This window comes from Anoplopoma fimbria, chromosome 20 (genome assembly GCF_027596085.1).
Source record: "Anoplopoma fimbria isolate UVic2021 breed Golden Eagle Sablefish chromosome 20, Afim_UVic_2022, whole genome shotgun sequence".
Taxonomy (NCBI): Eukaryota; Metazoa; Chordata; class Actinopteri; order Perciformes; family Anoplopomatidae; genus Anoplopoma; species Anoplopoma fimbria.
Window position 1 is genome coordinate 1185748 of NC_072468.1, and position 24474 is coordinate 1210221.

The window sequence follows — 24474 nt, forward strand, 5'->3', positions numbered from 1 at the left end:
AATTTTCTTTTTTTTAAAAGACTTACCAATGTTTCCCAGCCTTGTTGCAATGTAAGGTGCTATACAAATAATGTTTTAATTGATTGATTGATAAATTAGTTTATTTCCCCTCATAATTTATCAGATGTTTCAATTTACATATTTATTCTGACCAAAGATGTAAAATGATCCCATTACAAACAAAAAGGCAGGAAGTTTGGGAGCCCCTGGATTATTATTAATGAGTCCGACCTTCGGTATAGTCCAGCATACTTATAATCAGTTGTTTGGTTCATTTCGTATGTGTTTTCTTAAGGCTGTATACTTTGTACCTCGCCAGGTACTTTATAAAGGGCGGTTCTTTGATTTTGAAAGAGTAATGCCGGTGTCTCCCAAAAGCAGCAGGGAGTCGTCGCACCTTTTGTTTGTTTAGCACCTGGGCGTAAGGTTTGTCAATAGTTCATTTTCTACTGTGATTAATATTGAGTGACATTATAATGTAGTGTCTGTAGTTGCTGTACAACTATTTGAAAATATTATTTATTTTGTTATAAACCAATTAATTAAACTACTTTGAAATTATTTTCGACCTTTATCGTTACTTGGCGACAGTTCTGAAAGTAGCCATAGTCTGTAAACTTAAAGTTAACCTGTTTCACAATTAATTGAATGTATTTTCCCAGATTATTGAATTGGCGGGCTAAAAATACAAAAAAAACATGTCTGGCCAAAGGTAGTCGTGTGCAGCACTGTTTAGTGTCCCCTGGAAACAGTTTCCGTCGTGTGTGCTACTTCCTTGCAGCACGTTTTCGAGTTTGTTTTTGCAGCCAAGTGTTGTCAGATTGTTGAAGATGTTTCTGTGATTCGCTTTTTTTCTCGGTTTTGTCTATTTGCATGTGTTTTCGTAATTTGCAGTGCGCTGAGCTCTGTGGGCCACCGTACAATATGTTGTGAACAAGAAATAGATATTCACTGGTTTCGCCACATCTGAAGAAATACTGTAGTCTTCTAAGGGAGTGTGTGGCCCTATAGCAGCTACAATAGGCGTAATATGTTTAATGTGTGATTTTTAGTTTAAAATCGAGCAAGGAATCATTTAATTTTAAGTCAAATAGCCTGTGCCTAGCCTATCTGTTGCACTCTATCAGAGCTTGTCATTTTAGGTTCAAGGAGTACAAGTAATGGAGTATTTTTGTTTGATTGTTACCTTTTCCAGGGGTGTAAATACTTCTTTCGCTACCCTAAAGGTTTTCAGAGTAATACTTTATACAGGAGCCAGTAGTTTATAATAATGGCCCATAGGCCAGAGATTTGAGGATGGAATGCAGTCTGTTAATGGAGCTTGTGTTGTAAGATTTATGCACTTTTTGAGAAGAAAACAGCCCAGTGGTGAAGTGCTCATCTAAATGTTGTGCTGCAATCCTTAACATTCCCAAGTCTCATTCCCAGACCTCCTCCATCTGTGTTTTAGATTATTGACGAACTGGGAGTGTCACGGTTGGTACATCAGGCCTGTCGGCAGACACGCTCTTTGCACCTCCCCCAAACTATCGTGGCACACCTGACAAAACCTCTTTCTGCAAGATAGGATGTGATCATCAACAAAAATAAACTAGCTTTCTAACTGAGGGGAAACGTAGAAAGACTTTGCTATTATTCCACTGACGGAAACGCCATTTCAGTGGATCAGGGACTTTGTTGTGGTCTGACGTGCAGATGCTTCTCTCAGATGTTTATCATGAATATTGGGGCTAATTTATATCTTGTAAATTAGCCCCAATGTTTATTTTTGATTACAGTGCCCTTCTGCAACGACGCAATTTTGTTTCTGTTAGATTGGTTGATGGAAAAAGTGAGATTGAGGTAGAGCAAAATGAGGAATCCAAGGATGTGGATGGTTATTACTCACAAAGCTGCTCTGAATGCTGCCAAACACTTCAGGTTGTTTTTTTCACTGTGAGTCATTTGGTAACAGAGCTTCCTCCTTCCCAGCGGTGGTCATGGGAAGAGGCTCCAAGCAGACTGTTAGTCAGCAGAAAGGCATTGAACTCTGGGCAACGATCAACACCTTGTAACATACACCACAAACATTTTCAGCTAAAACTGGAAACCCACAAACTATTACGGGTTTACAAAACTTTTCCTTTTTTTTTCTTTTTTTTTTTTTTCTTTTTTTTTACAATTTAGATCCGTGGTTATATTGTTAAAAAAGGCTTTGTTTTCAGGCATATTGTGCATCAGTATACCTATCAATGTAATTTATGTTTCCCATTTTATAATTTACGCAAGATTCTGCTGTAATTGCTGTTTTATGGTAGGGTTTCCTTTTATTCCTAATGCACATGGACTCCAACTATAGTGCAGGTTGCTGTGGTCTAATTATTTGATCCTTTACTCAGTGACAAAAACACCAGTGATAAATGAAGTGCGACTATAGAAACTATGAGCCCTTGTTCTTTCTTTCTGACTTTTCTAGTTGCTGAACTTTCTCCTCTTACACATCATCTATTACCAAATTATTAGGGTGCAATGAGAAAGGGAAGGAGGGTGTGGAAAAAGTGGTGGGATGTAGGAGACACCAACACTACCTTTTGCAGCATGCATAAATCACCAGGCTAATAAATTGAAAGCTAAATGACTTCTTGCCCTCCACATATATCATGCAGGCAAACCAAATGAAGCCTTATATACCCCAGAGGACAGAGGAATGCTTCTGTTCATTACAGTGATTTGTGGATGCCCCCATGGCTGTTGGCTTCAGAAATCAGAGTCAAACTGTTTGGACTCATGAATGTTTACTTATAGCAGCATGTTTATGTTCATCAGAAATACATTTATTAAAAAAACAAATGCCAAAAAATCCATTCATTTTTTCATTTATCCTTCTCCTTTTTCAAATATACTTCCAGACCATCCCATTTTCTGTAAAACTTTTTGCTGTGCCTGACCATAAAGTTAAAGTTTAATGTGTTGCAGAACTTTGATATTTATTATTTATGACATGCTATGCTGATAAGTTCAGGGAAGTAATTGTTTGTGTTGATAATTTTCATATCAGATCAAAACAATCCATTATTATGTTTTCATATTCATTAAATAGGTGTAAGTTCGCAATAACATATGAGACTTGACACAATTGAGGAATTTGGAAGAGCACTGAAACTCTCAAGATCGATACAATGGCGCCACCCATTGGGTTGAAACCACCAGGGTCTGTGATGCTTCAAAGTGTTTTGGGTTTACCATAAAAACACACAATACTGTATTGCAGATATGCTGAACAAGCTACTCTAAATTAAGGTTCATTTTTTATATCCACCTCAAAAAGAGCTAAATCAAATTTAAATAACTGAATACAGCCAAGAATCGTTTAGATAGTTGTGTTACTGTGAAAACATTAAACCATTTGAGGGCAGGATATAAAATGCCTCGCCCTAATATGAAGGATAGTCAACATTTTCTCAGTTAATGTATCATCCAAAGTTCTGTGAAAAAAATGTGCTAATGGACTAACTTTGTCTCTGCGGTTAGCTGGGACATGTGCCAGATGAAACAGCAATTTCAGCATTTTTTTTTTCTCTTCTCCATAAAGAAAAGAATATCCTGCCAACCTCTCCTGAATCTGCCTGGATCACCACAGCAGTCTGAGCAGCTGAGATGGGCTTTGTTTGTGAGGTCTCACCTTGTCCGTTGTCCTGAAGAAGAACAGGGTCGGTCTGGGACACTTCTTGATCAGACCCGTTGTCTGTGGTGAGTATTTGCCTAAAATTAAGAAACCAGGAAATAAACAGTACATAAAGAATGCTGGACGAACTTAATGTGCATATCAGAAACAAAACCTCTCAAAATCGCATTTTAGCTGTGCGCTTATTTTTAATGCTTTAATTTTAAAATGCTGCAGTAAAAGGATGCACTTTAGAGTGCGAGAACATTTTCAGAGTCACATTTTGTTCTGCAAAGATGGCAAAGATGTCTGTACTTTTCCTTCATACAGTCAAATATTCTCACATCGAAAGGCAGGACTCGGTTTTGGCGCAGGATGGCAGAAGTGTCAGTGACAAGGACTTAATGTGTTAATATGTTATGAGGACCAGCAGGGAGCTCTGAGTGAAACACAACAGCAGTCTGGAAGAAGCTGTGTACTTCAACACATACTCTATAATGACTGGTATGTTATGAGTTTTTTGATCATACAGTTTCACTGAGAACAGCCTTTTAAGAGTTCAAAGAAGAGATGCTCGTCAGCCCTTCTTGCAACTAAAAATGTTCTTTTCTGAGTGAAGTGGTAAAAATAAGACAGGCAGTGGTCTACTGAGAAGTGGATGAGTAAATGTGGTATGTCAAAAAAAAGACAGTTTCATAAGGCAAACTGTTGTGGTGGCTCTGTTGTGGTGTAGAGTTCTATTTCCTGGTGTACATTTCCTGCTCCATACACTGGGTTAACTCCAGGGAACTCAAAGCAAGAAAAATAGTTCTATCCTAATGGAAACTGAGTCATTCAGTAACAAAGCCCATAATAATGGCGAACAAAAGGATTGATTAATGGTGGAAAAACAAACCGTTCTGCTAAAAGCAATTTTAATCCACAAACATCAAAACAATTGATTAAGATTAATGTTTAAGAATTAAATATATAATGATGTTTTCTCATTGTAAAATGGATGACAATGACTTCAAGCTGAAGGTAGTATTGAACTATTACACTTGGATGCCCAATTTTGAAAAACAGGGATGAAAGTAACAAATTAAATTTACTCTTGTTACTATAACAAGGTTGCTTTGTGTTTATCCCTATTTTCTTTAAATCTGTGTCAATGTGTAGTATTTGGTGGCATCTAGTGGTGAGGTTGCATATTGCAACATACAGTGGGTACGGAAAGTATTCAGACCCCTTTAAATTTTTCACTCTTTGTTTCATTGCAGCCATTTGCTAAAATCGAAAAAGTTCATTTTTTTTCGCATTAATGTACACTCAGCAACCCATCTGTAAGGTCTTATATAGACAGGTGTGTGCCTTTCCTAATCAAGTCCAATCAGTTTAATTAAACACAGCTGGACTCCAATGAAGGAGTAGAACCATCTCAAGGAGGATCAGAAGAAATGGACAGCATGTGAGTTAAATATGAGTGTCACAGCAAAGGGTCTGAATACTTATGACCATGTGATATTTCAGTTTTTCTTTTTTAATAAATTTGCTAAAATTTCTACATTTCTGGGTTTTTCTGTCAAGATGGGTTGCTGAGTGTACATTAATGCGAAAAAAAATGAACTTTTTCGATTTTAGCAAATGGCTGCAATGAAACAAAGAGTGAAAAATTTAAAGGGGTCTGAATACTTTCCGTACCCACTGTATAGGACTGCGTTAAGCACTGTTATGTTTTGCCCCTTTGGCAAAAGCCAGGCAGCCTTTTTGTATCGTGATACTGAGGGGTTTGCGTTTGCTAAATGTTGTGAAACCGTTGCTGTTGGGTTCAGGAAACAAAACCACTTAGGAAGGGTTAGAAAAACAACAACAGTGTTTGGCTTAAAGTAAGTCACGTTAAGTAAGCTACTGATGCACTGTCGTGTGACACAGTGGGCCACTGCCAAAGCGTTTGGTATCTGATGCCCTGGGAGTGAGACCAGAATATGTGAATAGGACACGCTCCACATATAGATGTCAATTATTTATTCTAAAGGCATGAAAAAAGGCGCATTAATGCTAACCAAAATCTAAAATACATATTTACTGTACCGGTAGTGTTTTTTTTTTTTAATCAATCTGAGCAGTTTCATTTGATTTGGTTTCACATGAAACTGCTCACAACAAGGTCTGTGGAGTATCTTGAGTAACAGGGTCACGAGTTCTGGAGAGAGACATTGCTGAAGAGTCTACAGTAACATCTTCTCAGGTTACATTTTGAATAACCTACTTTTTTTCTTTTATCTAAGTGCAGTTTTACACTGAGCTCTCCTACTCGAGTACAATGTTCTAGTACTCTTTACATTACATTACATTACAGTCATTTAACAGACGCTTTTATCCAAAAAAGCATCTGCTACTCTTTCCATCCCTGTCCAGTCTTTTTCAGTTGATAATTTTAACATGCAGAGGTTTATCTGCCAAGACGGACGATACAACCACAGCTGACACTGCAACGTCATTCAGATACAGTGAGATCTAACAAATCCGGACGGTTTATGTTCACAGGTTCCAGCCCTGCAATCTCTTTTTCATCTCATGTACATTTGAACAGAGCAGAATTTGAGATGTTAAATCCAAATGTGTCTCCTAAAAACTGTGGTATTTTCATTAATACCAGGTAGGAACGTGTTTCCTGTTGAACAGGAGGCTTAGGGAGGCTTGATTTTCAGCTGATTCTTTTAGGTCACCAATAAATATTTTTTGATAATATCTTTTTTATTTTCCGTTTCACTCACTTTGTGGTCAAATACAGCACATCCTCTGCTGTTTAGTAGTGCCTTGTAGCCAGATGAACAGGGTGAATGTCAACCAACCTCCGATACCACGACTATCTCACAAAAATATACAACCTCAGACAGCCAGCAATATTCATAATAATTAACTGCTATCTGCACTCTCACACTGCTGCTATAAATGTTTCCCAAAACAAAAGTGGTCACATTTCATCAGTCACAAAGTTTAACGCCTCACTGCATCTGAGAAATGGGGGCCTAAAAAGGCAGTGTCCATTATTAAATTGGATCCCTCAAACGTTTTTCATTTGTGTCCCTGATTTTTGCTGTTACACTGTCAGTGTTTTCCCCCTGTATCTCTTTGTGACAGCAAAAGCTACATCCTTCATAATATATAAAAAAACTAACCCAAAGATTTAATAACTCTTTAATAGCTCTTTTGTAATTGGTTCACTAAGTACACTTCATCATCATACATATATGTGTATAATAATAAACATTGTTATCTTACTTTTTGGTACCTTCTCACACTGCACATGATGCTATAGTCATAATCTTATGTATTGTAGATATTCACAGCTATAGCGACAATGTTCAGTATTGCTATTTAATCATTCATTTTTGCTTCTATAAGTCTTTAACTGTTTATCTACGATGAGTCATATGTTTGAGAAAGAGTTTCAGGTAGATAAACTGAATCCTTCCTCTGAACTGACCCTCACTCATGTTCGACTCTCACTGAAACAGTGAACCTTTGTCCTCTGGTTTTTAAGGGGGTCCGCTAATACATGCTTAAAACTTAAGTGTATGACTTTGTTTCAAACTTAGAGTTCTTTTATGTTTTAGAAGAAATGTTATTGTCTAAGTAATCCTGAAGTTTTCTGTCATGATCAGGAACTTGTGCACAAATACACAATACAAGGTTTGGTTTCCCTGATATTTCTTTACTTATTGCCAGAGAAGGGCAGTAATTAACCAGGAGAATGAAGGAATAACTCTGTATAAACACCAATCAGACAAAGTAGTGACACTACTTTGTCTGATTGGTGTTTATACAGAGTTATTTATCTAAGTGAGAGAAAACTGAAGAGAAAAATGACTTGTTTGCGTCTCACTAAACATCACCTCCAGTGTTTCATATCCATGAGTTTGTCCTTGATGTCTCCTCTAAACTCCTATTCTGTTTACCATCAGCCCTTTCAAATAAAATACAATCTACAACCATTCTCAACCGGGAGATTAAATCAGTTCCCTCTGTTGTCTGATACCATTTCCCCATTTGAGTTACTGTTACCAGGGTGCATTCAGTGAGCCAAAGTAAAGTCGGCTCAGTCTGTTTGATAGAGAACCAGCACACAATGCTCTGAGCTGAAACTAGCTTAAACAAACAGTGTCGGGAAAAGCAAACAGCCTGAGAAACTCTGTAGAAAACACCTCAGGGAAAAGTCATTTGTTTCTGTGGTCTGATTTAACACAGCTCAACTGGAAAAATGACAAATGTCTCAGAAATTGATAAGAACTGTATGATTGGATTAACAAATATGTAGTTTTATAGCTCCCTTTCATATTAGCTATACGTTTAACCTCTGCATTTATCAGCAAACAGATCAGATAATTTACTGCAGTTAATATTTATTCATATCTAATGCAACACAACTTCATTTCAGCATCAAAGATATCAATAGTTGTTTTACAGTTCAGTGACTGTGTATGGCACCTTTCTAAACAGTGAGGTTTCTATTTGGCAAAGAAAACATGATCATATAAACACAATAGTTACATTGTCTATCTTATGAAATGATCTGCTCTGTGCATTTCTAAAACATTTCATTACAGTATAAAAATAACATATTCATATTTAAGAAACGATAGTTTATGACACTTGTATATTAGCATCTTTACGGTTTGTTTACTGGCATTAGGAAAAATTCACTTTGGTAGAACATTCTCACTTTTAGCACACAAACTCCATTTAATGTTCTAGCAGTTCTGCAACCTTTTGATATTGTTAGTTTGCAACAGTGTTCACATTATTATTAACTACCTACAGTATTTTACAGAAAACTAAAACTTAAAAATCCCATTGGTACAAACTTTCACAGGATCCATAAAGGTGACGTGGATCCTAATAGTGTGGATACTTAAAAAACAAACGGAATACAGTCAGCAAGTTAAGTAATGTACAAGAAGAAATCAAATTAGATTCATAAATAATAATTTAACCTGGTCTTTAGGTAATGCACATTTGCAGATTGGCTAATATTGGCATACTATTAACAGGCAAGGAATAAAAGATAAAAACACCACTTTGAGATTCTTGATACCCAGGACAAATGATGTCAGTCGGGAACGAGTGACCTCATAAACATTTGACAGAAAATCATCTACCAAAATGAACTTTCACGTTAAGGCTTCCTCACATTTGTGTACATAGAGACATAGAGAGAAGTAACAAACAACACTTCGTTTTCTTCTCTTTGTAAGAATAAAAGACATTCCTTCTTTGTTAAACATATTTCCCATTCTCCAAGTGAGTTTCAAACATTTAGTGCAAGTACCTGATCGACCTTCAATAAAGTAGCTTCTAATGCTTTGTGTAAAAACGAGAAAAACTATACAACTACAAAAAAAGAGCAAAGTAACAACATCAGAGCCTTATTGCTGTGTAACAAAACCTCTCTGTTTTTCTTAAGTGCGTGGAAGTTGCTGTCATCACCAGAGTGCGCTTGCATAAAGTTTAGGAATTTGGGTATGCAGAGGCTCTAAAGATATCCAGACAGTTCGCTGTGATGAGGGCACCAGTCAACTGCCTCCACTGTCTGGTGGCAGGGTTTTTCATTTTGTCCAGGAACAGGTGCAGATCCTGGATCATGTCCCTGTAGCTGTCACCATAGCGCAGACTCCAGGAGTACAGGAAGTCATAGGCGGGCTTCCACATTGACTGAAACAAAACAGGAAATACAGGAATCAATTTGTAGAAAGTACGTCATATTCTCTGCAGAAATGCCACAAAATCATTGTTATCTGCTCTGTATCCATTGCCTGCTCCGTCAGTGTGTGCGTTTGAACTGACCTGGGCCGGGACCTCCTTGCTCTTCCCTCGGTGCGGTGCCTCATAGTCCGCTATCTGAGTGCTGGAAAGTTTGCCCATCTTCTCAGCGAGCTCCCGCCATCGAGCGCCCAGCTCCACAGCTGTGGATAAAATGACTGTTTTCTGAATCAGCTGGGCCACAAGATTCACAGAGTCAATCTTCAACAGACCCTGTGGTGACAAACACAGAGATAAACTGTAACAAAAGCCATGGGAAGCACAGGACATGGGAGCACACGGGCTGTGAACCAGCATGAGTGGTGGGTTGTGTGCATGTGTATTATTTGGAGATTAGAAGTGTTTTCACGAGAAATGTTATTTTTCTTGCATGTAGTGCACACAAAGATTGAAATGTTCACTACAAATATTATATCATTTTTTTTCTGCTTACCACCATGAGCTCATGCAGAAACTTTTTCCTGCTCTTCTCAGCGTGGCAGTCCTCCTTCAGCTTTTCCAGAACGCAGGCCACTTTATCAGCCTGAGAGTCGGCGTGCCTCCGTGTGATCGTGTCCAGTGACAGCTTGCCGTACCCTAAAGCGTCAGCCAAACCTCTCCAGCTGGTTATGTGTTCAGTGACCAGCGTCTGGATGGCGGAGTACATGTAAGTAAGCTTCTTGAAGGGCAGCGTCATGTTGTCCAACAGCACCTCTGTGGTGATTTGAATGCTGGTGAAGTCGATCACTTGGTCCGTGGTTATGAGCTTGATGTTCTTGCAGTGAACCAAACCGGTCCTGCCTCGGAGGAATCCGATATACCACTCCTTTACTTTTGAGTTACCCACTGACCTAACAGTGTCTTTTGATAGGAGAGCCACAGTTTCCCCCTTGAAATACTCCAGAAGGTAGTCTACGCGTGGCTGACGGAGGACCGACTTTAGGGCCACACCATACCACTGTATGTTCACAGGTCTGTCTGCGAATTTGGGGAAATCTGGAACACTTTCCTCAGGAATAGGCGAGCGTCTTGACCTTTCAATCTGCTTTTCTGTCTGCCGCGGCCCTCGCTTCTCTGATCTGATGGGTGCTGCGGGAGGGGAAGGCACCTGGAATTGTGCAACAATTGCAGCTTTTGCTTCTTTGACCTGTAGATCTAATTTAAAAGGAGTCATTTCTGTATTACTAGCACAAGATAACGCAACTGGCAGATGAAAAACTGTCCCTATTTTGAGCCGACTTTGTCTCACTTCCTTCAGTTCGTCCCCAGGTTTGATTTTAAACACCGAGTCTGTGAGGCTGATACCGACATGCAGGTTGTTCAGTTTGTCTGGTTTAAACCCATGTTTTCCCCAAAGCTGCAGCACGAGTGGAGGTATATTTTTGTTTCCTCTGCAGACATCTGAAAACGGAAGCCTTGGAGGAACGTCATCATGGCCGCAGACTACTATAACGACTTTGAATGACGGATGGATATACCTGGGGCCATAAACTGCTACTGTGATTTGCCGATCAAGGTAATCCCATACTGATGTAGCAGGAGACTGGATTGCAGAGGCCTCTGCAACTGCAATTACATAAAAATGTGTCTTCAGGTCCTGCAGCTTCATCTGCAGCATGTTCTTGTAAATGTAACAGTTGTCCACTTTAAGATAAGGTCCCTCTTTTTTGTTGGACACCAGGCCGACCACAGTAGTCATCACCTGACTCAATGGGTCACTCTTCACCTCTCCGGCCAGTTTCATCTCCAGAGTGATGCACTCCTTTATGTTGATGTTGCTGAGGACCACCTCTAGAAGTGGACTCAGGGTTGTCACGTAGTTGTTATTGAGTCCAGGAGGAGGGTCTAGCATTGCTTTCAGTGTAACTTCCTGGACTTCTCCCGGAGGAACATGGCCTTCTTGGATATGGATGCTAATTTCTGAGGCTGGCAACTGTACTGAGCCTCCAGTGTGGCCGACCTTGCAGATGACCTGAAAGTCGGTGGCTTGTGTCTGAGCCCACCCTGGACTCTGACTCATTAGATTTAAGTCCAGACACGAGCGGGTTAGCTGCCTGTGGCTCAGCCAGGCCATCTTGTAGGCCTCTCTGTCGTTTTTAAGCCACTCAAAATCTGGGTTCAGCACCGGTCCAGGCGGTTTGAAGCTGTTCTCATGTTTTGGCACTTTTCTCTCCAGGTCATCCAGGATGTCGGAGGCACTTCTGCATCTCCCAGATCTGTCGATGGCTTTGTTTGTGTTTTCCAAAAAGTTGCCCACGTTGCCTTCATCCGAAGATGTGCTAATGGCGTCATCGTTATTTGTGTCCAAAGGATTTTCATTGTTTTGTTTCACATTAAAAGCGCTGGAAATGTCTCTGTCTGTGCTGCTGAATACAATGTCATCTAAGAAAGGATTCGATCCAGACAGTTTGTTCCAAAAGGGATTTTTCGACTGAGACAAACGTGCGTCTTCTGGTTGTGAAAGAGGCCACTCGGAGTTCTGCGTCACAAACACACCTGTGAACATATTAGGCGTTTGGTTAGGACGTTGAATAACGTTATCTTAAGGTTTTCAAATTCAGAGCACAGGCTGCCTCTGCTTAAAAGTGAGCATGTTACCATTCCTGTTGTCAATGGTTGAGACTTTGTCCTCCAGATCAATCAGTGTCCCCTCAGATTTACTACGCATGAGACTCCCAACACGACGGAAGGACCTTGCTCTTCCAGCTGCCATCTCATCTGTAAACATAAAAACGATATTGTTTTCATTTCTAAATGAACCTGCAGATTTGGCCTCTAAACCACTTTACTTAATTCCGTAAAGACGCAACCAGGGGTGCCGTTTGAACGAAACAATTTGAAATTTGAACGTGTTGTATTGGATTCTCGTTTTCATTACTTTCTGTCTACATTTTTACAAAAGATTGTTCAAGCAAATATTGGGCAGATATATCTTTTAAATAAAAAGTAATCGTTCTAAACAATTACAGACCTATATTTTAGGGTGATGTGACACATGACAGCAACTGACACATACGCAAGAAAAAGACATGAGAGTAAAGTTATTGTTCTGTTTCAACTATGTTTCCTTCAGCACAGTGAGCCTCGGGCGCAGTGCATTCTGTACATTGTGTGGAATGAAGCCTGAACTCTTCAGCTTGTTACTGTTTGCGTAAAAGGACTCTGCCCATTCATGACTTGTCACAGTGAGTCAGTCATTAATAATGTGGTTTCTTACACCAGTGCACAAAAACAGGTTGTTCTTGTCAAGCCAAAGACACAGTAGTCGCTTCTCTCAGCGCTTCTTGCTGTGATCAAAGTGCAGTGCCACTGTACTACTGAGAGTACAAATGTATATTATCTATGCACTGTGCTTCTGATTGTTGTAGATAATAATTAAACTAGTCTGATTATAATCGTGTGAATGTTTACCTTTTTGATTGTTTTTATTAAACCAATAATGTATTCTTAAACAAATCTGACATTCATTAATAATTAATTTGCCATCCATAATAATCATTTCTAATCATTTCCCAGCAGCACAGATTCAGTCTCACTGACATGTAGCCTGTCAGTGTCAGCAGGTGTGTTTCATAGACTCAGTAGTTACACATTAATAACACACAGGTAACTTCCTGGTGTGGAAATGAGAGAAGTTAAAGCATCAAATGCGAGAAAAGGAAAGTTAGATCTCACCGTCCTCATGAGATGGTTGTAGTTTTGTCTCGGAGCGTCAGAGAGTCAGTCCACTGTCAGTCACACTTCTCTCTTTTTTTGTTTTCTTTTTCTAGGGCGTATCTATGACGTGCATCTCTCACGTCACGGCTCTGTACTGTACTCTCAGGCACGGAGCATTTTGGGACAAAGAGTTTAAAATAATACAAGAACTCCGGCGGGGGAGTGGCCTTAGCACTGTTTGTGACTACAATACCCGAAATGCACCTCTCTGTGTACTTGCAACACCTGAAACTGAGCGATACCTGTGTGGTTTCGACAGTCTGGCGATAAGCGTCCTAACAAGGCTGCTTAAAGGAGACACATTAAACAAGGTCAATCCACCCAGTTAGCATTTCATTATTAGTTAAATATATTTACACTCAAACAGTGAAGTCCCCTCAGCATTACAATAAACTGCCAGGTGCTTCACCTGCTTGTTTTGGTAATAAGCCAGTTATGACAAAATAAGTGTTATAACAGTAGTTCATCTGCGTCTTGGTTATTTATTTGAGACTTATTTAAGAAACGGAGATAGTTGAGTTTTATTGAATTTACTGTGTGTCATTATCACTGCTGTATTGAGTGACTGTAGATCAAAGCCAAAATGAACTGAGAGGTTAATCTCATCAAGGACACAATTCATGTTATCTCACTGAACAGGTTTTACACATTCACTGTGATGAATGCCTGAATAGATCACTATGTGAGACTGCTGTATCATATATAATAGAAATAATCCAACAGGAAACTGCTATTTCAGCTGCTTGTGGTTTTGCAGATTCATGCCAAAGTTTATGAAAAGTAATAACTTGCCTTGGGAGAATCTCACTGTTTGATTTGTAACTGTTATCTTTGCTGATGAATAACCATGCTGAAGTTTACATGTTCTGTCAGAGATGTTGTGGTCTTTGGATGCAGGCCCTGGCATGCAAGTTCTCAAGGAATGCAACTAAGCACTCTTGAGTAGATTATGAATTTTTAGTAGGAAATGTGGTCAGTGGCTGCTGCAGCCTGGACTTTAGCATGACTAATTAACATCCCCCTCCTACACAAGTGAAAGTATTTCATATGTGATTGAGCGTAAAACTAATTGAATGTTGAAATGTGTCCATTAATGTTTTTATAGCAGAACTCCCCTCTGTTATGCACCATTCATTATGCTCCTGAGTTGTTGCAGAGATGTTAACTGCCTGAATATGAAACAAAACAGACAAAAGCTGCCACATTTCACCAACACACAGAGATTTCATTATCAGCACTGAGCCAGATAATTTGAGCTGCATTCCAAATCGCATACTTTTTATTTTTAGTAGATTTACTACTTACAGCTGACCTTACAAAGTATGCAGCGTGTGGGACAGACAAATCTCGACTGTGCAAAGGATTGTGGGGCAGAATAGCCACTAAAGCATGCTGGCTTGCATACTGCAAAATATGACCAGATGCATTAGGACTTCCCTGTATTTTTGGCATTCTTCAAATGACATACTATGTATTGGGAAGTCCCCATTTTTTTCCCTGGCATACTGAATAGTGTGCTAGTATGGGTATCTGAAACGAAGGACAGATGTGTGAGCAAATTCTGCTACCTTGTGGCTGTAATAAGAATATGGATGGGATACTGCTGTTAGCATGCTCTATTTTTTTTTTTTTCTTTCAACAAATTTTATTAAAAGACCAAAACCAATTATGAACTGAACCTACTAATAATAGGTATTCCCCATGGATCCAAAGCCTTATATGGCTTGTACCTCTGTGTCATAGACTTCCATTGGTCTCAAAAAACTATTAAAACACAAATGTTACGATTCATTCCAGCTGTTTGAGGACAATTCTTTGCCTTTATAAACAGTAGAGTGGAGAAGTAAAATACAAACGGGTGTAAATAATAGAAATGAGGTATTGCTGAATTAGCTGCCTCAGTGTCAGAGTCCTGGTATTGTGCATAACTCTGTCACACTGTTGAGGTTAGCCATCTTTAACTTTCGTTTTAACTGTGCTTTTCCTACCTTGACAAGTCGATAGGTCTGCGGGGTGCAGGTATTAATGAAAATGCTTTAGCTGAATTAAGTGTACATCATTTTCTGTCTGAGTCTGTCCATTGGCAGGCCCATGCTTAAAGGTATAGGAGCAACTTTTTAACTTGCATTTATGTTGCCTGTAAATATATAAAAACTCTTGATTTAAACACAGAACTGTGTGTTTAAAGTACACAAGTCAATTCATTGGAGTATGTACATTATTAAGTATAGTGTTTTTAATACTTTAACAATGAGCCCTTGTCCTTTATTTCAGCTTAAAACAATTAAAACGTTTCTTCATGTTAATGCCATTTCTCTACTGCTTAAATAGTATTTACACCTTCGGGTAAATCATTTTTAGTGTGGATACACTACACATCTACCCTCACTGATAACATTTATCAACTTAGATTATTTTAGATAATGGATCATTTTGAATGTTTGTTTTGGAAAAGAAGAATGATTCTTTTATATTTAAAATTCCCAAACGGGTAAAATGACAAACTTTGTCATTTAAAACAGTGGAACCTCTGTCATTTTTAGTTCAGGAATAGCTTTCAACAAAGTCTGCTCAACTCAGTTCTTGATAACAGATTTATAGATTTGAATGAATCAAATTTAGTTAGTGATTTTCACATTTCACTGGAGTTAATGATTAACATGAAATAAATGATCCAACTTGATATGCAAACCCAATTTTAATTCCCTGGATAATTAAATGTGTTTTCATCAAGTTAAAGAATAAGGAAATGGTGAAGCTGACATGTTTTTGCCACTTGGTGGAGCTACTTCACCATCGTTCCTTCGGTCAGACTCTTCAAGGTTTTTTTATTCCAAAACTAGAGAGCTGGTGTCTTATCTGTTTCTTTTAGACTTTCACCAATCCAACAATTAAGTACAAAAGCAGAAGAAGGGATTCAGAAAACTTTTGTGCCAATCCTGACTGGATATTTTAAAAAGGCCTAAATATAGCAGTGTAAAGATTGGTAGTGTATACATGTCTTCAAATGTCCTTATTTTTTGTCCAAAACTCAAAATTACTGAAACATAAGACAAGGAAAGCAGCAAATGCTTCGGTTTGAACAGCCGGAACAACAAATTAAAATAATGTTAATTAATCCATTATCAAAATAGTTGCCAATAAATGTACTTTTATTGGACTAATTGTTGCAGCTCTTATTATCATTTGTAATATTGATGTTACCGATGTCTCTATCCATCAATTTCACAGTGATAGGAAAGCTTTGGTATACCCATTTGTGAAAACTCAGTCATTCAATGAAACAGAATAAACAGTGAAAACTTGCATCACTTTCACCAAGATGCTGTCTCATGCCTTACCTGCAGCAAGATCCTTCATCTTGAGTGGAGCAATAATCTTTACAAAAATCATATTGGTTTCATAAGGAACTATGGCTACAATTAATGTGATCATGTCTTTTTATCTCAAAGACTTTGAGGTGGTTCAACCCTGATACCACAGGAGAAAATACATGACTTTGTCTCTATTTCATCGTCGGTGTTCCCTCAAACGTTTGATTTTAGGAAGACAAGTAGTAAACTTTGATCTTGTGGTGAGCGGTATTTATTTTATACACCGTGATGTGATGAAGTCGGTAAATTGGACTCTCGAAAACCAGCAACAGAGCTGAGTGAGGTTCAGTCTGCAGGTATTCCACTCAGCGATCAGACAGGTGAACACCACCTGTGACGTAAATGAACCTAAATTGCTGAAAGCATTGTATAAGGGCACCGCTGTCAGTGTTGCAGCAATTACTGTTAATTATTTTGACTGACCTCCTAGCCTCGTCAAATTGCCTTTCCCGGGAGATTGGTTGGTTTGATGACAATGACCGCCTGGCTGGTGGTTTTAACCACAAAATTGGCCACAAATGCATCATCGGTGAGAGGTGTTACCACAACACTGTGATTTGCTGGTAGAGCTAGAAAACCCAATATACCTCATTGTGCCAATAGGAGCTGGTATTTCCATGAAACCTCGGTCAAGACTGTGATTCAAGTTTACTTTTATTAAGTGGAATACAACCTCAAAATCACTAATACGTCCACATTTCTTAAAACCAGTGTATTATAATATTATTTCTCTTTGGTGTTTTCTAGGTGACCAAACCTGTTACTGTGGCCTTCATCCACAGTTGGCAGTTCACCAAAACAGTCTTCAAGGTGATGTAAAATGACAACCTTCTTCTCTGAGACATTAAGCATTACTCTGTTTATATTTAATGATTACTTTTTGACACTTTATATTTTAGTCATCTGTTAAGGCAGCGGAAAACTTCAAGGCTGTTGTTATTTGACAGAAAATGAAGTTTTCTGTTGAAGGCCGCTTCGAGTAAAACGCATCACTTCACACGTTTCAATGGCAGTTTGTGGTTATTAGACAAGTAAAGTTGAATTAATGTCCTCTAGTCCAGGTTATTGTCTGTTGTGAAATATATTTAAAAACTACTCACTACTTTATCAGTGGAAAAAAGTCAGTGCAGTCTCGCCTGGAATTTACAATTGTTTTTCTCGAAGACTATATTTTAAAGAATACTGTATGAAATAAACAAAAAAGAGAACTTGACTTAACATAACCAAGTAATATGTTCTCCCCATGGTCATTGATATGTGAACACATTTGCTGCGTTGAGTGGTGAACTGCCTTTTTCACAAACACAAAAACCTCGGCCTGTAAGATCACATGGCAGCTGACAATCTTTGTCTTAAATTACTTATCGTTTTGTAAATATTATAAGTATCTCAAGGGAATTGGTGTAGTATGTGACTGGGCTGCAGGCCTTAACTGTCTCCATAACCCACAGTGCTTCATTGACCCAACAAAGGCTGAATCTCCTCAGTCAAAGCCGGTCCACAGCACTATTTCAGTTTTGTGGTTCCCCCTGAACTTTGCTTGGTTTCACTTTTAACTCTTGATATTGTCTCTGCAGAGGCCTCTGGTTGAACAAAAACAATAGGAACAGAGTAGAGGAAGAGGAAACAAAGATGGAGCCAGCTGCAACTTCATCCCTCTGCGTACGTATACGTGTATGTGTGTGCACTTGTACATTTTAGCATGTGTAAGAAGATAAAATTGAGAAAGAAAAAGAAACTGGCAACTAAATGTTCACTCTTAATGGGCTTTTTCCCACCCAGAAATTGAAACAAAACAGTATGTGAGCAAAGAAAATAGAGAATATGTATTGCACTGGTGTAGCCTGCTGCAACAAAACAAGGCATATTGAATAACAAGACCTGTAAGTACTTTTTTTCAGAGACACTTGAGATATTCTAATGAGCTTCGATCACCAGATTGTGATTTATCCCTGACTGACTGAAATCTAAGCCATACCTGCAGCATGTGTGATTCAAGGTGGGTGAACTGATCACCTTATGTTATTGCACTCGTCCTTACATCATTACTTATTGAATTTGTATTTGTTTATGTCCCATAATGTGGAGAGGAAAAAAACACATCATGGATAGTCCAACATGTTCAGTTGAATTTGTTGAAATTAAACCTTCAACTTTTAGTCTCAAATGGTAAAAGTTGTAAACATGGTTCGATGCAGCAACACTGGAGGAGAGATTGCTTAAATAAGAATAAGAATAATAAGAATTATATGTGGATCAGGGTTGAATGTAGAGGCCCTAGATGGCGCTCAGGAGCTGTGCAGAGAAAACAGTCTAACAGAAGTTTTAGAGATCGATTTAGTTTACCCTTCAACGATAAGCCCTAGAAACAGAAACACACAAGACTACTCAAAAAAGATAGAATAATAAGACTGGCTGGTATTCTCCATGCTTATCGTTTCTGTAACACAGTTTAAGTGATCACTATAATGTGCTTTTAGGTGCAAATTCGTCAGAACCCCAGAAACGAGAAAAATAAATTAAACAGGAAAACATGAGGTTACTTCTATTACAGTTTTAACCGACAGAAAATACAAAATACAAGCTGCTTCCTTAATTGGAAAACCTGCGTGTGGCTTCAGTGTTTAAATCCCAATACATTGCTACAGATATAAAAAGAAGAAATAGCACATAAGAGATACAAGATATATACAATGTTAATAAATAAATTCAATTTGCTGTAGTTTCTGAACGTTTATACTGATCATTTTGAATTGTAGTTATTGGCAATTGATTTAGTCTAATTTGAGATTAACTCAAATAAAACCCAAAATGAAAACAAGAATTCTCTTTTCTTAAATTGTATTACACTATTTGAAATTCACAAGCTACTGTCCGTAATGTAGATATTTATCTGCAAACATTCAAATATATATATCAACACCATTTAGGATCAACAGAAGGAGCGTGTTTTAATTTACAAAGAGAGAAAAAAGCTTCTATCATAAAACAAATGAGTGAAAATAAAAGGATAAATGAGTGTATGTTACCTCTTTAGGTGATAATTGTTTGATAAATAGTAGCTAGTTACATAATTAGGCGTTTTATTTTTCCAGCTCAACAGAAAAACTTGTGAATTGTCCCTGAATTTAAATTCGTACGACACTAAACTTGTATTTGTTTTAATCATTTAAATGTTTGTTGTATTATTTAAATGTGAAATACATTCTGGGTGAGGCCTCGACAGCTGCGGGCCTTTTTCCACATCGATGTTATTTCATTAAAATGACATAATGATATAATATAAAATAATACACTCTGAGCAATATAATCATTTTAAAAACTATTTTTTTATCGACTCAACAATCAAACAAACTGAGTCGATCAACTGCTTCTGAATTCATACTGACTTTATTGAGTGGCTCACATAAAAAGCCATTCTCGGAGGGGAAAAAAAAAATATCATTGTAAAATTAAAATCACTTTACAACATGCTTACTTAAATTAAATGAGTGGGTAAACAGTAAATTATTTCAAAACTTCACAAATAAATTCAAAGTGCGCCTAATGATAGACCCCCTAAATACAAGAAAACTGGTGGTTAAATATAACTCCCCACAATACATTTCATATCATGTCAAAGAAAGAATCCAAGTACATTTCCGTATATTTTCAAATATTTACTAGAGTCCATATACAACTAGAAATACCTATACAAAATCGTCTCCTGGACAAATACATTACTCACCTTTACATTGGGCTGTAATTATTCTAAACTACATTTGTCATTATGTACAACACATTGTGTAAGCAACCTCAGCTCATACTTACAGACTTGAATAGCAATATGTGATATAAACCTACAACTGCTCCAGACAGGTAGAACTATCCATCCCGTGTTTACACTCTACAGGTATTTGTTCCATCCACAGGGACACGAACGAACAATGTCTTCTGCTCGATAATAAAGTGCCAGAGTTTGGTTTTGAACAATTATGTATGACAGTAGAAGCAGGCCCCACAGCAGTGTTTTATATCTTTTTGTTTCTCATATGCTGGGGAAATAAAAACATCAAGGTAGAATTCAGGATCAGATGGATGAAGGTTCAGTTGTGCCCTGTTCTATGTGCCCACAATAACTTGATTACACCGCAGATGTAGAAGGCTCTAAATGAGAAGTTTCTGTTTGCACGAGTTAAGTAATTAGTCTTAAACACTTGGGAAAAAAAGTCAAAGAAAACAGGCCTATTTTCTCATTAAATGACGACACTCATTGTGAAGCATTTCGCATACACCAAAGTATGTCCACGTCCGAGTCCTCCAGGACGACTCCATCACACCTGTGTTACAGTCTGAGGGCCCCTGAGGGTCTTAGAGGCCGTTCATGACTCCCTGGGTGGACTCAGGTGGGTGCAGCAGGTCTGGGGAATGGCACGGAGGGCTCCCCGGTGCACTGTGCTCGCTGTCGGTATCACTCCCCCTCTTCCCTCCACTGCCACCGGAGCCAGAGCCGGCGGATCCTCCTGCACTGTGAGTTTTTACATGTTTGCTCAGGTGGTCGCTCCTCATAAACCTCTTGTTGCACACCGGACAGGCGAACCTCTTCTCCCCGGTGTGTGTGCGTAAATGTCGTTGCAGCTCGTCGGAGCGCGTGAACCTCTTCCCACAGAAGAGCCAGTTGCACACAAACGGCCTCTCCCCGGTGTGCCACCTCAGGTGAGCCTTCAGGTGCGACGTTTTCCCGTAAACCTTCCCACAGCCGGGGATGTGACAGCTGTGGAGACCCTTCCTCCGGAGGCTGGCTCCAGCCGGTCCCAGTCTCTCCGCCTCCTGGCAGTTTGGACAGTCGCAGGTGGCTCTACCTGAGTACCGCCGGGCAGAGGACCTGGGAGACCCGGCTAAGGATGCAGGTGGACCCCCGGAGAGCATGGTGCCCCCGGCCCCGGCCAACGGAGACGGGGTCGTGTCCGGGTAAGAAGACAACACCGGCTTGAACCCGTCCATCAGGTGCTGCCCGGTTGTCAACAGGTGAGGAGAGGGACTCGAGCTGAAGGCAGAGTGACTTAAAGTGGAGTAATCAGAATTATATCCGCCCAGAGGAGAGTGCAAGGAGCCCTGCAGTCCACCTGAGTGCAAGGAGGTCTGTAGTGCTGCTCCATTAGGGTTCTGGACGTCAATCCACCCCGGTCCAACATCCCACCACGCAGAGGCTCCGGCGGTTCCGACCTCACCTGTCGGGATACCTGGATGAGACGACTTGAACCAGGTGTCGTAGGGATGCGCCACGCTCATCCTCGGGTATATGCCCTGCAGGCTGTCCACGGAGGTGTGCACCTTGGAGATGAAGACCGGCTGGTGGCTGCTTTCTTGAGAGCTGCCCGACACCGACGCCTGGAACACCGAATAATCGTTCCCAAAGTGCGACCCGGAGGCACCAGACGTGAGGGAGAAGGCGCTGGAGCCCGTGGAGGTGTTGGTGCCGAAGGAGTCCGAGATGCCGGATCCATTGCGGGACACCCCGAAGCCGGACAGGCCGGATCCGAGGCTGCAGCTGCTGGCAGAGGCTCTTTTCCAGGGATGGAAGCCTTTCCCAAACGATGAGGAGTTATCCGAAACTGCCGACGGTGAAGGGCTCGGACTCCCTATTTTATTACATGTGGCTGCTAACATGGCTAAAGGAGTCGATCCTAATCTCGGCTCCTCCTGAAAGAAACAAGAAATATCTGTGAGTGACCGGGTCAGTCTGACAGGTTTAGCTTCATTTACATGCAGGATTTCTATGCAGGATTTCAGCTCGAAACAGGAGGTGGTAAGTCAGCAAACAAGTTTTTTTTTGTTTGTTTTTTCCCCCAAGTTTGAGCTAGAAGTCTAATTTATATTTGTTATCCAAAACAAAAAATAAATCATCACAGTTCCTACCTGGACGCAAAAAGAAAGTAACTGAAATGCGACACACAGCTTACACATGCATGCCAGACTCGGGACACATAGGACAAACCCGGGTCAGACACCGAACCGAACCGAACCGACGCACTGCTACTCTGCTTTAATCCCCCTCCGCCGGACAATGACAAGAACTAATTAAACCAGTAAGAAAGTCCTGTCGACTCACCCCTAGAAGTGAAGTTGCCATCACACAAAAACCACTGCCCTCCTCAGAGGATCTTTTTATATTTATGAATCAGAGCAGTGTTTTTTTTAGAGGTGTGCAATACAATGATGTGTTCCGCCCATTCTTTCCCACAATTGTAGGCTCCTCTCCGGCTTTGAAGTGCCGCTGTGACACGGGCGACCAATCAGCACGGCCACATACTACCGTGAGGTCATCAATGGAGCTCCTCCACCCTCCTCCACCCTCCTCCACCTCCTCCACCCTCCTCCTCCATAAGAAAAGACAGCGGAAGGAAGGTAAAGTTAAATGAGAGTGAATTAGGAAGGAGGAATTAGGGGGCCACTTATTGGAATTTTTACAGAACATCAGGTTCCATAAATGTGAGGGGATGGGGATGTGATCGGTGATGTGGTGGATGAAACATGTTGGTAAACCACCACCACCACCACCACCAAAAAGCTTAAGATCAATGCACAATAATACAATCTCGTTTTAAGTTCATTTTGCATTTTTAAACCAGGCTCCTCCTCATTGTTCCTCACGATGGGCCTTCTTGGATCAATCCCCAAAAAACTCAAAAAAGTGGAATCTAAACAGATTTTCTGGTAAAACTTTTAAGTGGGTCAACTCCACCTCGTGTGTATTTACTTCAGCATCACTTTAGCATTTGAAGCATTGCTCAGGTGTTTTTTATTTTTCTAAAAGCTTCCTCATATTAGAAACTTATTCTGGCATAAATCACCCTTTTTTTTTGCACGTTTCAGCTTCTTAAGAATTAATATACACAAACTATTACACAAGCTATAAAGGCGGCATTGTTCCGTTTTGGGGAACCTACATTACACCGTCTCAAACTTTCACATTACTGTAATTGCGTTCAATTATCTTAACAGTTTTGATTAAAAAATCCTAGATGGTGCATTCCGGTGGAGGATTATTCAATATTCGATAACTTTGGAGCATGTTTAGCCTCAAAATGACAAAATTCCCCAAAAAGTAATTCTCAAGGTTTATTGGCAACATGGAGACTGTTGGTGCCCCATGTTAACCGGGGTTATTTATTAAAGTGAGCCATTGCACTCTGTGTCAGACTGAAACTAACATGATAAGCTGGTTATATTGAATATGTTCATCACTGTATTTAGTTCAACCTATAGGAAGCTTACATCATAAGAACCTGGACTCTATTAGCATGCAGGGAGCACTGGGAGCATAAATTTCATTTGAATTTCAAATTTAATAACGCAGGAGGTTTTTTTAATCATCCGCAGTTTTATTTGTTTGATATTAACATGCTTATTGACCGGGTCTGTTGACCAGCTTGGTCATTACAGGACAGGGAAAAGTTAATTAAAACGAGCAGGGATTATTCATCACATCACCCATGTCGCTTCCTTTATTGCACAGCCTGATAGATGGACTATCTGATTAATTCTTGTGTTTCTAGGATTGGACAGCAGCTTTTTTTTTTTTGGATTAATTTACACCGCTTTACCTTCAGGTTAGAAAAATGAAGGAGCTAAAACTAAAATAGAGCAAATTATTTCTGAGGTTAAAAACAAACAAACAACTCCGAGAACAGATGCAGTTATCTGGTATTATTCTCATAGCACCTGTGTTATTCCTCAATGTTTAGAGACAATTTTAACAATTGCATGACATTTATTTAAATCTGTTATACAATATACATCTTTATTTTAAGGTATTATTTAAATGTGTGAGCGCTTGTTCTGAAGTGTGTCGATTTGATTGTTTTTTAGAAAAGAGATATCCCGATAAGCCTTTAACATTTATATGAAACAAGGACAGATTTTAGGTAAACACACACACACACACACACACACACACACACACACACACACACACAC

General features: G+C 39.5%; 2 protein-coding genes across 3 annotated transcripts; both read right to left on the reverse strand.

Annotated features, from left to right (window-relative positions):
• Window positions 1-8022: 8022 nt before the first annotated feature.
• Window positions 8023-13168, reverse strand: macc1 (MET transcriptional regulator MACC1). Of its 2 annotated transcripts, XM_054621922.1 has the most exons (5): window positions 13100-13168; window positions 12023-12142; window positions 9879-11920; window positions 9470-9658; window positions 8023-9337 (listed from the first exon to the last, which is right to left on the reverse strand). In XM_054621922.1, exons 2-5 carry the CDS (start codon window positions 12135-12137, stop codon window positions 9134-9136), a joined length of 2550 nt encoding a protein of 849 aa, XP_054477897.1. In that variant the 5' UTR covers window positions 12138-12142; window positions 13100-13168; the 3' UTR covers window positions 8023-9133. The 2 variants fall into 2 exon arrangements, with proteins under 2 accessions (XP_054477897.1, XP_054477896.1); XM_054621921.1 differs by lacking the exon at window positions 13100-13168 and having other exon boundaries at window positions 12023-12152.
• Window positions 13169-20865: 7697 nt separating this feature from the next.
• On the reverse strand, window positions 20866-22627 carry sp8b (sp8 transcription factor b). Its single transcript, XM_054622152.1, has 2 exons — window positions 22607-22627; window positions 20866-22197 (listed from the first exon to the last, which is right to left on the reverse strand). Exons 1-2 carry the CDS (start codon window positions 22625-22627, stop codon window positions 20866-20868), a joined length of 1353 nt encoding a protein of 450 aa, XP_054478127.1.
• Window positions 22628-24474: the final 1847 nt, after the last annotated feature.